Source organism: Mustela lutreola, chromosome 5 (genome assembly GCF_030435805.1).
Source record: "Mustela lutreola isolate mMusLut2 chromosome 5, mMusLut2.pri, whole genome shotgun sequence".
NCBI lineage: Eukaryota > Metazoa > Chordata > Mammalia > Carnivora > Mustelidae > Mustela > Mustela lutreola.
This window is the reverse complement of record NC_081294.1, coordinates 115,952,531-115,968,804: the sequence shown is the minus strand read 5'-3', so window position 1 is coordinate 115,968,804 and position 16,274 is coordinate 115,952,531. Positions and strand designations below refer to the sequence as shown.

The 16,274-nt window shown below is 37.5% G+C and overlaps 1 protein-coding gene and 1 pseudogene across 1 annotated transcript in view; one reads left to right on the top strand and one right to left on the bottom strand.

Annotated features, from left to right (window-relative positions):
* The window catches only part of ADGRV1 (adhesion G protein-coupled receptor V1), a 544,366-nt gene that overhangs the window by 343,754 nt on the left and 184,338 nt on the right, over window positions 1–16,274 (bottom strand). The window contains exons 59-69 of the mRNA XM_059175461.1: window positions 15,639–15,803; window positions 14,939–15,056; window positions 12,814–12,937; window positions 11,599–11,737; window positions 11,231–11,416; window positions 10,599–10,831; window positions 7,688–7,836; window positions 5,531–5,732; window positions 4,796–5,015; window positions 2,178–2,417; window positions 347–496 (exon numbers count right to left, since the gene is read on the bottom strand). Coding sequence (XP_059031444.1) covers window positions 347–496; window positions 2,178–2,417; window positions 4,796–5,015; window positions 5,531–5,732; window positions 7,688–7,836; window positions 10,599–10,831; window positions 11,231–11,416; window positions 11,599–11,737; window positions 12,814–12,937; window positions 14,939–15,056; window positions 15,639–15,803 — 1,926 coding nt within the window. The remainder of the gene's footprint in view (window positions 1–346; window positions 497–2,177; window positions 2,418–4,795; window positions 5,016–5,530; window positions 5,733–7,687; window positions 7,837–10,598; window positions 10,832–11,230; window positions 11,417–11,598; window positions 11,738–12,813; window positions 12,938–14,938; window positions 15,057–15,638; window positions 15,804–16,274) is intronic.
* LOC131831496 (small ribosomal subunit protein uS17-like) lies at window positions 8,001–9,676 on the top strand (annotated as a pseudogene).

The window sequence follows — 16,274 nt, the reverse complement described above, 5'->3', positions numbered from 1 at the left end:
ACAAAAAAAACAACAACAACAACAAAAAAAAAAAACACTGAGGGACTTAAACAGGTAGGTTAAATGTTATAGCAAACAAGAAAACAAAAAATAGTTCAGTCATACTCTTCATGATTAAGTGTGAGGAAGATCATTTCAGTCTAAGTGTAGCTGGATTTAGAAAGACAGGGAGAGAGGTTCATGTTGGCTAGAGAACCCAAAGGTGAGGAAATGAACTTTTTCAACTTGTCTGAAACTCATGTCACTTACAAAACTTATACCAGAACACACAGTTTCTCTGTTCTTCACAGCTACATTTGTTAGGCAAACTGTTACACTACTTAAAAAATCAAATGAAAAATGATACCGTGAGTTCTCCTAAAATGCCCTTGACTCTTTTGACAAAAAAAGTAATGATCAGCGGCCCTTCCAGAGCGGACGGCTCTGAATAGGTCTTCTTAGATAAAGACTCAGAAGCAAACTGAACAACCCCATTTGGATCACCAAACTTCTGTATCTAAAAATAGAAAGAGACAACAGAGTGAATACCACAATATAACAACTACAGATTGAATTACAGAATCCAACATATCAGTATACAGAAAAGCTGAAAAAATGAAAGAAACACAGGAATAATATTTAAATATAATTTGCCTAGAAACTTGATTTTTCAAAAGCTTCTTTAGTAGGGGGTGGGATTATGGACATTGGGGAGGGTATGTGCTTTGGTGAGTGCTGTGAAGTGTGTAAACCTGGTGATTCACAGACCTGTACCCCTGGGGATAAAAATATATGTTTATAAAAAATTTAAAAAAATTTTAAAAAAGCTTCTTTAGTACACTGTCATCTAAAACAAGTAGGTTCATATTCTCTAACAATAATGGAAGTAAGTGTCTAGAAAACTTCAATTCGTAGGTTCTCAAAAGGATATTACTTCAAGCCTGAATTTCACTTGATTTGCCTCATATTTGCTTTATTTAACCAGGGCTAATTGTTTAGTCAAACACTAGTCTAAGTGTAGTTGTGAAGGTATTTTGTAGATGTAATTACTACTTATAATCAGTTGACTGATTTATAGTATAATCAGTTGACTGATTAAGTCAGAGATTACCCTTGATACTGTGAGTGGGCCTCATCCAATCAGTTGAAGGCCTTAAGAGCAAACACTACAGGTTTCCCAGAGAAAAAGGAATTTGGCCTCAAAACTGCAATTCAGGAATTCTGCTTGAGTTTCCAGTCTGCCAGCCTATCCCACAAAATTCAAACTCATCATCTCAACCGTAAGTCTTTTTCTGAGCTTCCTGCCTACTAGCCTGTTCTATAGATTTTGGACTTGCCAACCTTCACAAACACGTGAGCCAAATTTTTTTTTTAAAGATTTTATTTATTTGACAGAGAGAGACACACAGTGAGCAAGGGAACAGAAGCAGGAGTGGGAGGGGAGAAGCAGGCTTCCCGCTAAGCAGGGAGCTTGATGCGGGGCTTCATCCCAGGAGCCTGGGATCATGCCCTGAGCCTATGGCAGACGCTTAACGACTGAGCCACCCGGGCGCCTCCACATGAGCTAATTTTTAAAATAAAAATTCCTTTCTTTCTTTCTCTCTCTCTCTCTTTTTCTCTCTGTTTTTCTGGAGAAATCTGACTGATAGGGACCCAAGACTAGAGAATTTTCCAAACTTAAAAAAAAAGAGCACCTCTCTACATTGTTTTCATATCCTGGTCCTCAGCAATATTTACCCCTGTTAGACTGAATCGTTCATTCACATCAAACATTCAGATTTGATCCAAAACATCATTGTGCTAATTAAACAAATACTATTCTACCTTCCAACAATCTAATTAGTGATTGAGTTAATAATTTTCATGTACTTTCAAGGCAAAGGTATTCAACGTATGGGACAATATAACAAATAGCTTCTGTCTGAAAGTGCAAAAATATTCACCAAACACCAAATTTTCTGAGTGGAAAGTATTTATCACTATACAAGAGCCCTTTATAAACTAATTACCAATAATCAAGCTATGTAATAAACTAATATAATAACAAAGAAGTCTGGCCCATAGGAATTATTAGGACTTCATCTGGCTTTATAACTTTGAATTAATCTTAAGCTCATGGAGTTTCAACAAATGTAAAATGCATTTTCTGATAAATCCATTACTCCAAAATTTTGTGGGAAAAATAAAGTCAGACTTACTGTTAATGTAATATCTTTAGCTCTGGAGTCTAATTTAGCTTCTCCCTTCACAAGTTCAAGTTTAATAATGAATATCTTTTCAACTTCGATGTCTTCATGAGGATAGACTGTCAGAGTGATGGTTCTCACACCACCTTCTCCATCCCCAAAATAGAAGGATCCACTCACTGGGTCCGCAATGTCTCTGTTCTGTGGTGGTAAGGCTTCCTGAGAATTGGGTCCTAAAATCACCCAGTTCACCTGCAGAGTAGTTTGTGTTTTTAATAGAGATGATCAATTTTATTTCATTTGTATCTATCTATTTATTTAAGATTTTTAAAAAAGTAATCTGTACACCCAAACTGGGGCTCAAACTTACAACCCCAAGATCAAGAGTCGCATGCTCTACTGACTGAGCCAGCCGGGTGCCCCAGACAGAAACAATTTTAAACAAAGAATTACTTTGCAGGATATGTAGTATTAGAAAAAAAATTATATATCTTATATACATGCATATATAAATGAGAATTATTCTAGGATAGCTCCAGAGAATTCCTCATATCTTTTTAAAAATACTAATATTTGCAAATATAAACTACATACTAACAGAATATGAGTTTTCATAGATAATAAAGAAAAATATGAATACCTGATCACTGGTCATCACCACAGAAAAATAAGCACCCATTTTAAATGTACATATTTAGATATGTATATTTATATTGTAATATAATATATATATTAGAGAAATATAAACTTTTAAAAATGAGTACAACACTGTCTTGCTGTATGCATAGTCTCTGTTAATCAGAACCTATTTGAATAAGACAATAAAACCACAAGAAAAATCTGCTGGGTGTGCAATCTCTTCTGAATATACACAAATAAATTTCTGGTATAAAATGAACATACATTTTCATAAATCATTATAAGAAACAAAATTGTATAATAAATGCATTTTTAAGTATTTCTATAATATAAAATTATATACTTTTCATATCTACATGGAAAACACTGGGACTTCGTCTTTGCTTCTTTTATCTTTCACCAGCACTGGGCATAGCTGATCACTTCCTTTTCCCTGAAACACAGCGTCCCGTCTTTCATGGCCTCCATGATACATATCTTCCCCTTTGCTTTTACATCTCAGTTTTCTATGCTGGCTCTCCTTCCTCAGATCGTTCAATGCTTGTAGCCCAGGACTTCCGGCTGTTTTCTTCACATTCCTATCTACGCTCCTTCAGTCATGTGGTTTCAAATACCTCCACATGTGTCAGCAGCCTCCGGCCTCCCCACAGGCCATACTCACATACCCCCTGCCTGCTTGACCCTCTACTGGGACGGCCAATCGCAATCTCAAATGAACAAGACCAAAACAGAACTCTTGATTCCACAATGACCCCCAAGCTTCTGCCTATCTCAGTAAACAACACTACAGTTTAACCAAATGCTCATCTAAAATTTTAGCAGTTATTCTTGATTCCTCTTTGCCTCGACCTCCACTGCCTGGTGAATTTTTCCTCCAAAAGATGCTCAATATCTATTCACTTCTCAGCATCCCATCTGCACCCATCTTAGCCACTGTCAGCTCAGCCCTGGACGACAGAGGTCAAGAGCCTTCTAACTGCCCTTCCTGCTTCTGCTCTGGCTTCTTGACATTCCATTTCCCCAACAAGCAGTCACAAGTAAGCTACTTAAAATGGAAACCCCGGGGACATCAACACCATTCCCCTGCCTCACACTCTGTAATGGCATCCTATTTGCACTCAGAATACCCTTTAGCCTGACTTAGGAGGGTCTCTGTGATCACACACCTACTAACCTCTCCAACAGACCTTGTGTTGCATGGAACCCTTCAGACCTGAAACAGGCCAGGCTTGTCTACTGCTTCTGCCAAAAGGCTCAGCTCTCTAACAATTACATGATCATGTCTCAGTATCTAGCTTTCAGCTTAAATATCACAATGTCACCATCTAGCATAGTCGATAGCTGACTCATGATTGTGTTTCTAGATCTGATATCCCTGTAGATCGCTTAAGTGTTATCACACACATATATATTTTAAATTTATCTGTTTACTGTTCTGAAAACCCTAAGAAAACAAGGTCTGTCTCAATCATCAGTATATTCTCAGTGCCCAGAAGAGGGTCTGGCATTCAAAAAGTACCAAAAAAATACTTGAACCTTTTGTCAGAATTCTTCATTTCATCTCCTTTCTAACTTGCTTTCAAGAGTTCCTGATGACAGCAATGTCTCATATATATTCTTATGGAATTCACAGGACTTGTCAGCTACTTTATACCCAGTGAGTAATTAATAAATATTGTTGATTATAAATAAATAAACATATATTTGAAGAATAAGAAAATCCAACTCTATACTCAAGCCATCAAAATTATTTTTTTAATTTTTTTTATTTTAAAGATTTTATTTATTTATTTGACAAAGATCACAAGTAAGCAGAGAGGCAGGCAGAGAGAGCGGGGGAAGCAGGCTCCCCGCTGAGCTGAGAGCCCGATGCGGGGCTCTATCCCAGGACCCTGGGATCATGACCTGAGCTGAAGGCAGAGGCTTTAAGCCACTGAGCCACCCAGGAGCCCCCAAAATTATTTTTAAAACCATGGGAAGAATAACTCTACCTGAATTTCTCCTAGGAGTCCTCCAGTCCGCTCCAGCAACAAGGATAAAATCATTGTGGAATTGGGATTAGGAACAGAAATTTTGCTTTGATTAAGAAATCTTAGAACGCCAAAGGGAGAATCGCTCTTGGCAATTGTGATTCTGCTCACTAGGTGGCGCCCAAGGACTGCTCCGCCAGTAGCTCCAACAAGCAAAATTTCAATGGGTTCTGCAAATTCACTGCATAGCGAGAAGGAGCAATTCTGTGAGTCTAAACATATTAAAATGCTTCTAAGATCCAAATAACTAGTCATTTTCCAAATTGGTCATACATATTCAAGGCACAGCATTCATACACCAAGTGGTAAGAAGAGGGTGCTCAGCTAAAAGCATGAATGATCAACTTCAATATTATATAACTTGCAATAGTTACTAGACTTTCTTCCTTTCTTTTGAATTGCTTAATGTATTAAGGAATTGCAAGATGTTTCTACATTCTGATTAGACATTTCAAATATAAAAGAGCAAAAATTATTATTTCCCTGTATATGAAAAAGTGACACACAAAATCCCAATTGTCTCCCAATCCCTTCTTTCCTACTCCAGCACCCCCCAAAGTTTTTCACTTGTTTCTCAATGGGCATATATATAATCTAAAATTCTATTATCAGTGCAAAGCATAAGTAAGGATTGGAACATAGTAATCATGCTTTATATATGACTACATTATTTCTGACGTTACTAAATAGTATTACCTTTCATTGTCATCAATGATGGACACATTTATAAAACTTAAGTTCTGCCCATGCTGAAAGGTGACCGAGCTGCCATGTAGCATATAATCGACACCATCAGCAACTGCAGAGGAGCTCTGAGAGATGAAATCAGCAGTCACACGGCCGTAAGTTCCTCCCAGCCTCAACACCGGAATCGTGATCATTCCAACATCTTCCTCCACTGTAGCAGGAATGTGCAATTAATTGGTATCCCAGACAAAGCAACTAGTTTTTATAAGAGTCGGTCAAATTAAAAATAGCATTAAATATAACAGAACAATGCAAGCTCTTATTTTTTAACATAATTTTTATAAATTTAAAAAAATACTGGGGGGCACTTGAGTGGCTCAGTCAGTTAAATTGATTTCTACTCAGGTCATGATCTCAGGATGGTAAGATTGATCCCTGTGTCAGGCTCTCTGCTCAGTGGGAAGTCTTCTTGATATTCCCTCTCTCTCTCTCTCTGTCCCTCTCCCTCCAAGTCCAGGTACACGCTCTCTCTCTCTCAAATAAATAAATCTTCTTAAAAATTAGTGAAAAATTCAAGACTTATTTTTATGAGAAATATAGTTTGTTATAAACTGAAAACTATAGTGAATGGTGTAAGTTAGAATTGAAACAATCTATTTAATTATTAGCATAGGTTTTCTCCCTCTGTGTGCTATGTAGAAATAAATGATCCTTGCTTACTAAAGCAATGGAAGATGAACATGAAATATTCTTAAAATATGTGTACTCAAAGGAAAGTATTCTGAATTGCTTCTACATTTAGTGGAACACATAGTATAAACAATTGAAGTTCATGTTAATTATACGAACGCTTTTTAAAAGTCCAGATAAAAATACAATTTTATTACATTTTAAGTTCCTATGAAATCTATTTGAGAATCTGAAAATGTATTCTCGATGTTTAATTTCAACTAAAAATTGTTTTCAAAAATTTATTTTGCTCTCGTTACTTAACCTCTGTAAATAAAAATATCATTTAATAGAGTTTACATTAGCTATGCTTATCTTAGCCAACAGTTCATAGTAGCCATGACTAAATAATACTGAATTTACATTGTCATTATAAATATGAATTGCTCTAAATTTCCCTAAAGATAATGAATCAAACAGAAATCAGTGGACAGAAAAAAAAAATTCTAAGTCCTTTATATATCACTTGGTATTAAAAATGCAGCATGACTTTTACTAGCTGAGGTTCACAAAACAGTGGTGTCTTCCATGACTTTACTCACAAAGTCAATATTAATCAATTCCAAAATGATTTCTTTTTTTTTTGAAGAGTTTATTTATTTATGTATTTGAGAGGGAAAGTAAGAGAGAGAGAGAGCACATGAGGAGGCAGAGGAGAGGGAAAACAGACTCCCCTCTGAGTAGGGAGCCTGATACAGAGCTTAATCCCAGGAAACTGGGGTCATAACCTGAGCCAAAGACAGATGCTTAACCAACCGAGCCACCCAGGAGCCCCTCCAAAGTAATTTCTGATGAACTTTAAAAATGACTAGATAGGGGTGCCTGGGTGGCTCAGTGGGTTAAGCCTCTGCCTTCAGCTCAGGTCATGGTCTCAGGATCCTAGGATCGAGCCCCACATCAGGTCCTCTGCTCAGCAGGGAGCCTGCTTCCCCCTCTCTCTCTGCCTGACTCTCTGCCTACTTGTGATCTGTCAAATAAATAAAATTTTTTTTAAAATGGCTAGATAACCAATGAATTTGATAGAGGCAATGAGGTCAATAAATTAATTGCAGCAAGAAGATCAACATGTTTATCTTGAAAGGCATGTGCCTTTGAATACAATCCAAAAAGCAGCCACCTCTTTTTCCCCAGGAGGGAATATGGGCATAAGTCTTGTTCCTTACCATGCAGCTTTGCCATACACGAGTGGGATTTAATACTGCTCAAAGGTAACACAAAACAGATTTAAAAAATAAACATATAAATATATAAAGGCTAATGTAAATACATAAGAAGGTGTCCATGTATGTACCTACACAGGTATACACCCACACATGTGTGCGCATACATAGAGCAAGCTGAGAACATTTATACATGGAAATTCAAACTGACAGAGTCATGCTCAGTTACTCTGTAACTCAGAAAGTAGTGGTAAATTTATAAGACTGCCGAACTTACCTTCAAAGGCAGTATACCTTGGGTCAAATTCAATGACACCCTCTGCATTATCATTTTTCGTTATTATGATTCGGACAATGGAGATGTTTCCTATTTCAGGAGGTTGATCTAACTGAAGACCATTTTCTCGGATGGTAAAATCATACCCTCTTGCAAAATCATGAGAAAATAATAACAAAAGAAGAGAAAATGAGTACATAATTGGTGAGCATAAGCCGAAGGGTCCTCTTAGCTCCTACAACTTAGTCCTATTAAGCATTTTAATACCTTGAAAGATCCCCAACACTAAAATACTCTCTTTTTTCCTGAAATGATGTCTGAAATAGACTTCTGTGTGGCTCACAATTATTACTGCCTGTATGAAACCAAAACCAATAAAAAGTTATTAAACTTCGGCAATGGGAAGATAATACGACTATCAGGAAATTGGGGATAAGTTGTAAGATGAACCTCTGAGCTAGGAATGCACTGATAAACTCATCTGATGGTGAGGGGCTGAGGCAGGGGCTTCAGGCAGATCTGCAGTGCACTCAGGGACAGGATGAAAGGGTTACTTTAAAGAAAGAGCAGGTGTCATGCCACTACTGAAATTTCAAGCTACAAGGAAATATTTCTGTGAACCCCGATTACAATCAATGTCTCTAGTCTCTGTCATCTAGTCCAGATGATGGTTTACTCAGCTAGATGTATTTCAGCTAAGGAAGTCACTTCTTTTGGATTGATATGATTCCCACTGAAGAAACCTTTTATCTTTCAGAGTTTCATATCACTTTAATTCCTGAAACTAAAAAATGGAAGTAAACCATTTTCGCCTTTTCTTCAATTCTCAAATTCTCTTTACCTGGTATTTTTAGGCTACATAATTTCAAAAGGTTAAAGTCAGGTTACATATAAGGCAAAATTAGAAAACAAGGGATTAAAAATATTAAATGATAAGATAAATGTTGGATGCCTGAGTGGCTCAGTTGGTTAAGCGTCTGCCTTCTGCTCCGGTCATGATCCCACCCAGGATCCTGGGATCAAGTCCCACATCGGGCTCCTTGCTCAGTGGGGAAACTGCTTCTTCCTCTGCCTGTTGGTCCCCCTGCTTGTGCTCTCTCTCTCTCTCTCTCTGACAAACAAATAAGTAAAATCTTTAAAAAAACCAAAACTGTTAATAGTTGTCTGAGATGGATTGTAGCTTAGCTGATTACCTTCACACCAAAGCAGTGAATTACCTAGCAACTAGGCAAAATGAGATTATACTGCTTTCCTTTTTCAAGTTAAAGGAAACTTAGAAATTTACCTAGAAGGAAAAACTTGTTTTCTCAGAATTAAGCTTATGTAGGAATTTTTTTTTTCTTTTAAAAAGAAAGAGGGCAAAATCTTCAAGTCCTAATTAGTCAGTAACGTGGATGTTATCTTACACTTAATGGGCTAATGAATAAATTTCACTTACTTCATTAAAATAGTCAACAGCAACCTCCAATTTTAACACATTTAATTCCTACTGCCAGTTCTCCTCTTCTCAGGTGGCTGGGACATTCTGATGGAGGACACCCACCAAAACAGCCAACCATCTTTCAAAATAAGAAGAGGGTCCTGCTTGGAGAAGCTGGCGAGGAGACATTCCCACAAGACTACCAAAACATCAGTCTGAGTTTCAGGATGCTCAAGAAAAGCCACAGAGGGCACCTATATTGACAAGAAACGCCCCTTCACTGGTCATGTCTCCGCTTGAGGATGCATTCTATCTGGTGTGGTGACCAAGAAGAAGATGCAGAGGGCCACCATCATCCACTGAGACAACCTCCACTACACCCAAAAGTACACCTGCTTTGAGAAACGCCACAAGAACATGTCTGTGCACCTGTTCTCCTGCTTCAGGGAGCTCCAGATCAATGACATTGTCACGGTGGGAAATGCTGACCCCTGAGCAAAACTGTAAGCGTCAACGTGCTCAAAGCCATGAAGGCCACTGGCCCCAACAAGCAATTCCAGGAGTTCTGAGAATAGTTAGACATCTGCCACACTCCCAAAGAAAATACAGTTATTTTCCCGGTTAAAAAAAAAAAGAAAAAGAAAAGAAAATTCATGCCAATTGCTAGGAACGGAATCATTTCTAGGAAAATTAAGATTTGAAGTATACACAAACCCACAGTATTTCTTCCACATGGGATTGACATACATCTTACCAAAGTCACTCAGTGAAATATTTTAGTTAGAAAAAGCTTTTAAAACATAGCATTGATATAACAGATGCAAAACCATTTTCATGAACCAGAAAAATTCCTTTAAGACTGATATAAATGCCAACATGATTCTGGTTGCGGGTTTTGTGTCATCTGTCAGAGCAGAGGTGCTCCTGGGCTACTCAGTTTGTGGGTATCTCAGCAGGCTTCAGGTGCTTCCCACCAGTGTGAATCAAGTCTGCTCCCACTAAGTCAGGGAACAAGACAGCCTCAATATGGTTAAATCTTATCTTCAATAAAAACGTGGTACACAGTTACAACTGACTATCTTTGACTCCTACTTTTCCCCACTTGACAAGTCTACCTCATTTTCCCACAGAAGACAATAGGGATACCAAGGAAAGAAATTTCTCACTCAGCCCTCAGGTGTAGAGAAAGAGGAAAGGCAAAATAAATTTCATCGCACCAGCTGACCTGCGACCTCCATTTTCTTACCTAATGCTTACAAGCTCATACCATGTTCCATTCTCCGACTACCCAGAGTGAATTCTCAAATAAAAATAATACACTTTCAACTTTGAGCAAAAACTGGTATTTTAGAACTTGGCACAAGTGACAGTTAATCTTGGTCATAATTTCCCTGCTATGCCCTGTCCCACTCTCACATAAATCTGAAAGACAGCAAGTTCAGTATTAATCCTTCTACAACACATTCTCTATTTTCTTTTTTAAAACTTTACCTTCCCAGGAGTTCCACCTTTGTAATTACTAGGGAAAATTCCTCTGGTCCTTCAGGAAGACCATCGTCAAGTATTTCAATGTGCACACTTCTCGCCATCTCCCTGGCTTCAAAGAGGAGCTCCCCCGCTGCAGGGATAAAGTCCAAGCCTGCCTCCGCTGTCCCACTCACGGTCTCATACCAGAGTCTCACGCGGCCAGATGATCCCCCTGAACGGACGACGGTGATATTCACCTAAGCCAAGAAGCAGTTTTTATCTGACTTGGGTGTCTAATCCACCAGCTCATACCTAATTTTTTATGGTTTCTAACTAAAGATTCTAGGTTTACTAGGGTTATGTTTATGTAGAATCTATAAAAGTTTATAAAATATATGTTAAAATAATGGTGTTAGTAGCAAATTAATCAATTTGTGAAAACTCTGGAGTATGAACCAGGAAACACATTTTAAAGATGACACACAATATATCTTGCTACATGAAGTCTTAATATTTAAAGGTTAAGCCAGCTTTGCAAAAAAAACCTCCTGTTTGCAAAAAAAAAAAAAAAATCACGCACAAAATAAAACCAAAAGTGATGTCTAAGATTTTTTTTTTTTTTTGATGTCTAAGATTTTAAGCATTTTATACTCTACCCTTCGGGTTTCTTCCGACACTCGAAGTTGCTCCTGTGAGAAGGAGAATCGGCCATAGGGAAAGTCACTGGCCACCACGGTGATGTTGGCAGTGCTGCTGGATCCACTCAGCAACCCCCCCTCACTGATTCCAATAAGCTGAAACTCATAGGAGCTCTTCTCCTCAGGAACGTCATCATTCAAAGCCTAGAGGACAAAAAGAGCCATCAACGGTAGGTTCTAACGTTTAAAGAAAAACACCACTCCTGTCCACAACAACAACAAACTCAGGGATACCACCACCTCCGACCACCCGACCCCTCATTCACACACACACACACACACACACACACACCAAGGAGCATAACAGAAACCAGTCGTATTGCTACCTGTATTATTACAACTGCTGCAGACTGTCCATCTCGCATTGTCAGCTTTCCTGACATTTCAGCAAATTCTCCCACAGAAGGGGGGAATATCCTCCAGTACACGGTGACCTCCCCCCGGATCGCTGGGCCACGAATGAGGCTATGTTACATAAATGTATAATTAGTACATCTTTGTTGAAGTAATCTTTCCTAAATATTTTTTGTGTCTTTCAACAACAATTTTCATTTATTTCAAGAACAGTATGCATTATAGATCCTTATCTATCAAATCAAAAGCAAGTTTTATGATTCCAGGATACTACCACTCAAAGTACTGAATGTATGTAAATCTGCTTGACAATACTAGCAAAACCTACACATTAGAAGGGGAACACTTGAGGGGATTTAAAAGAAAGTATTTACAGAATTCACTTAATACACAAGGGTATAAAAAATGAATGGCTTAACACAGTTCTCTAAAAAATAGCACTTACAAGCAACACTAAAGGAAAACTACCAGAAAGATAAAATATTAACTCAAATTCAGTTACTTCACTGACAGTTGTCCTACTAGTCATGAGAAACTTTGTATTAAACAAGATTGTCTATGATCATACTACTTCGTTATATAGTAGGCCCTAATTTTTAAATGCTTAGAATCATAAAATGTTTGATCCAGAGGATTTTCAAAGGAATGATTCTGTAACTAAGATAGAAGCTTACAGAGATGAAGTAACTCTCTTATTTTACATGATTAGCGACAGAATGGGGCCAAAAGCATCAGCTCTCCTGGAATTAACTCAAGGCATTTTTCTCGTCATGGGTTGTACAAATCACCCAAGAAACAGTTATGATCTAATGTCAAGAGAGGTCAATACACCACTGCGTGATCAATACACCACTGCGTGATCAATCTCGTCATGGGTTGTACAAATCACCCAAGAAACAGTCATGATCTAATGTCAAGAGAGGTCAATACACCACTGCGTGATTTTTGTTGAAGGAACTTTTCCTAGACATTCTTCATAATCTAACTTCAAGACACGTCAAGAAATGGCTTCAGTTTTTGCCAAAAATTTTATCTACTTTTCACAGGATGTTAGTAATACATAAAATGACGATGCTCGAGAAATATGTATGTAATGAGGAAAATGCACTTATGGCATAAAAATGCTAGTGATTTAAATAAAACTTCAAAATCTCCACCTGAGGGGGGGAAAAATCATGACACTTTACCTGATGATAGCAGTACCATTATACTTTCCTGAGGGTTCTCCAATGAGGACATGCCTAGATGATGGAGCTATCCCAACTTCTCCTGATGTTCCCTTTTCTCCCTGAATGATTATTGAGGCGCTACCTAAGTTGAAGTTGATACATAACACGTATGTAGCAAACACATGTATTCACTTAGTATAAGCCTGTCAAAATTCTCAGCACTCCATGTATACAAATCTTATGAATTAATTGCCATGACAGTCATGTAAATTAGATACTAACATTATCTTCATTTTACCAATGAAATTATTTAAGTATACTGAGGCACTCAAGACATTGAGGCAAATAACTTGCCCTAGATCATATTTTAATGAAAGGGGGCAGAAGAAAGTGCATAATAATTCCACTCTCACTCCCATGGTAAGTGAGTACTCTCCTACCATTTGCATTAATTCGCTTCTGCAGTAACCATTTTACAGGCAGTTCACTACAACTGGCTAGGTGGCAAAAGCAAGAATTCCTGGATACTTTTTAATTTTCTTTTTTTTTTTTTTTTTTAAGATTTTATTTATTTGAGAGAGAGAGGTCACAAGTAGGCAGAGAGGCAGGCAGAGAGAGAGGGGGAAGCAGGCTCCTGGCTGAGCAGAGAGCCCGATGCGGGGCTCGATTCCAGGACCCTGGGATCATGGCCTGAGCCGAAGGCAGAGGCTTTAACCCACTGAGCCACCCAGGCGCCCCTTTAATTTTCTGATCCATTATTGCTTATAAGCATCTATAAAAATGTGTCAAATATTAATGGTAAGAAAACCATATCAAATAATGTGACTATTCATATTATAATTTAGCAGTAACTTGAAGAAAATCGTTTCCAGAAGCTCTTATTACGGTTTCATCAAACAAGGGATGAATTACCATAGTCTCACTTCTATGGCATGGATTAATAAAACCAAAAGTGGTTTGTCATGTCCAAGTATGTCACAGTCTGAAATATATTACGAAATTTTTTATTGATATATGACTCACCCTGAATCACTAGTATATTCTTATTCTTGGGTCTAGTTAGTCTGCATGTCATCAATCCTGACATTTAACAGGATGCTAACAACTGAGCTAACGTAAGATGTGTGGAAGAATATGGTACAATCATATGATTTGTTAGAAAGTACTCTAGATAAAAATGCAAAAAAAACAACTAGCTTAGGTATGTACGTGATATTCCTTTAATTTTAACAATCTTTTTGGCCACAAAATTCTGCTTTTTTGGCCACAGACTTTCACATACAATGGAGTTCTTGATGGCAAAGAAAGGCATGTGACAGTCACTAAGCTATCCTATCAAAGCGGCTGGGCCATTTATTTTACGTTACTATTAACACATAGCACAATGCAATTGCTTTAGAAACATTAATTCTTTCTCTCCAGATCAAAGAAAAAAATTTGCATATGGGCTATAGGCAAAGAAGAATTACAATGTCTGTTTCTGAAATATCAAAACATTGAAGTAATCACTTTCAGATGAAAATACACATAGTAGGCTGAAAAACATGCAATATGCTAGGTTTTAAAATAATATTTTATTGTAAAAGTAATATGTGACCATTACAAATATGTGTAGAAAATCTAGGTAATTAAAACCCACTATCAACATTTCAAGTAAATAATTCCACACACTTGTAATGAGCACATGACAAAAATGGGATGACCTTGAACATGTTATGAAGTCTGCCATAACACAGCGGTTACCCATGTAATTGTTTTTAAGTTTTAATGTAATTAAGGCTTTTTCTGCTATATCCTTTCGAACACTTACATGGTATTCTCTCATATTTAACAGGTCTCCTATTGCTGGACCATTTAGGAAGCTTCCATATTTTATTTTATAAGCATCACTACAATAAACATCTTTTTAAAAAATCACAGAGCTAAGTATTGTGAAATCTCTGACATACAACTTTATCAATATCAGGTATTAGAATTTTAGTTTTAAAAATCTTTTTGGCTGTAGTACAGATGTGAAATGACATCTTTATGTTTTAGCAAACATTTTAGGAATTATAAAACTTAGGTTTGTGAGTATTGGTTACTTGGTTGTATTTTTCTGAGTACCTACTTTTTAAGACCCAAAAATGTGAATTTCTCTTACCTTTCACTGGAGATATTTCTACCTCATCAATTGATATCAACTGAATGGTGAAATGCTTGTTCTCTTCCAACACAATATCACGAAGTGTGCGCAGTACAATGGTCTTCTGAGACTCTGTCTATATCAAATGAGAGGAATAAAACGTTTTCCAGATTGAGCCAAATTTTGGGTGTCCTCATTAGTGGAATAATGTTTATGTCTATAAGCATTTTTAAAGTGTGTCCTTTTTGTATCTTAGGAATTATGAGCTGCTTCTGGAAGAATTACTATATAAAATTTAGCTCTGACCATAAATCCCATTTAAATTTTTAATAGGAAAAAAGGGGGGGAATTAACATGACCTCTAAATTGTCTAAAATGTGACCAAACCCAGTGATCAAATATAGATAAGAGTTACAAAGGAAGTAGAAATGGGGATGACATCCAGATGTCTAGCTTGGTTGACTGGTTTTTGTCCTTAATTGGAGAGAAAATGTTGAGAGAAGAGTAGTTTTCATGGTGGGATGGAGGCAGTGTCTAAATTAAATTTGATTTCAGATTTCTAGGGTGTGTGTGTGTCAATGTCCTCCAAAGTGCATATGATTTTAAAAAGATTCCAGATACATCGTAAATACCATCATATGAATTCATAAGCAATACTATGGGAAAAAAACAAACACAAGTTCGAGTAAAACTGTAGGAGTCCTGACACTGACTATACCTCATCAAAAAGAAGCGTCCCATTCAAAGGCCTGAGATCATTTTTAGCTGTCTCATCTAGGGTCCACTGAAGCCGAACAGCCCCTTTTCCTCCTGGGGACCGGACAACCGTCAATGTCACATATGAATCAGGGTCATCAGACAAAAGAGATTCATCAACCATCACCTAAAAGAAAGACAACAAAGTTAGGTGGGGGGAAAAAATGAAGCAAGAAAAACAATCTTATTTCTATTTATAACATCTACTTTTCAGTTTAGAACTCTGTTCATGGTACGATCATGTGGCAGAAAGAAAAAAAAATGTTTTGCCAAACCCTATTTCCTTTTTGTCCGAAACACTCTGCTACTTGGCATTTCCTGGGCTCTCTTGTAATTAGGTGGAGCATGTGACTGAATTCTGGCCAGCAGACCATATGGGAAATGAAGTATGCTCCTCACAGTCTGGCCATCAACTTCCCACAGAACATTCCACATTCCATGTTTTCCCATTTTCTGGGTGACTAGTGAGGATTCCAGGACCCAGAGGAGGATAGAATGGGAAAAGGAAAGAGTCTGGTACCTGAAATGTCAGATGGAGATGAGGTGTCCATAAGACCCCACCAGGAACACAGGTGTAGGACTCTTACACGAAGAAGAA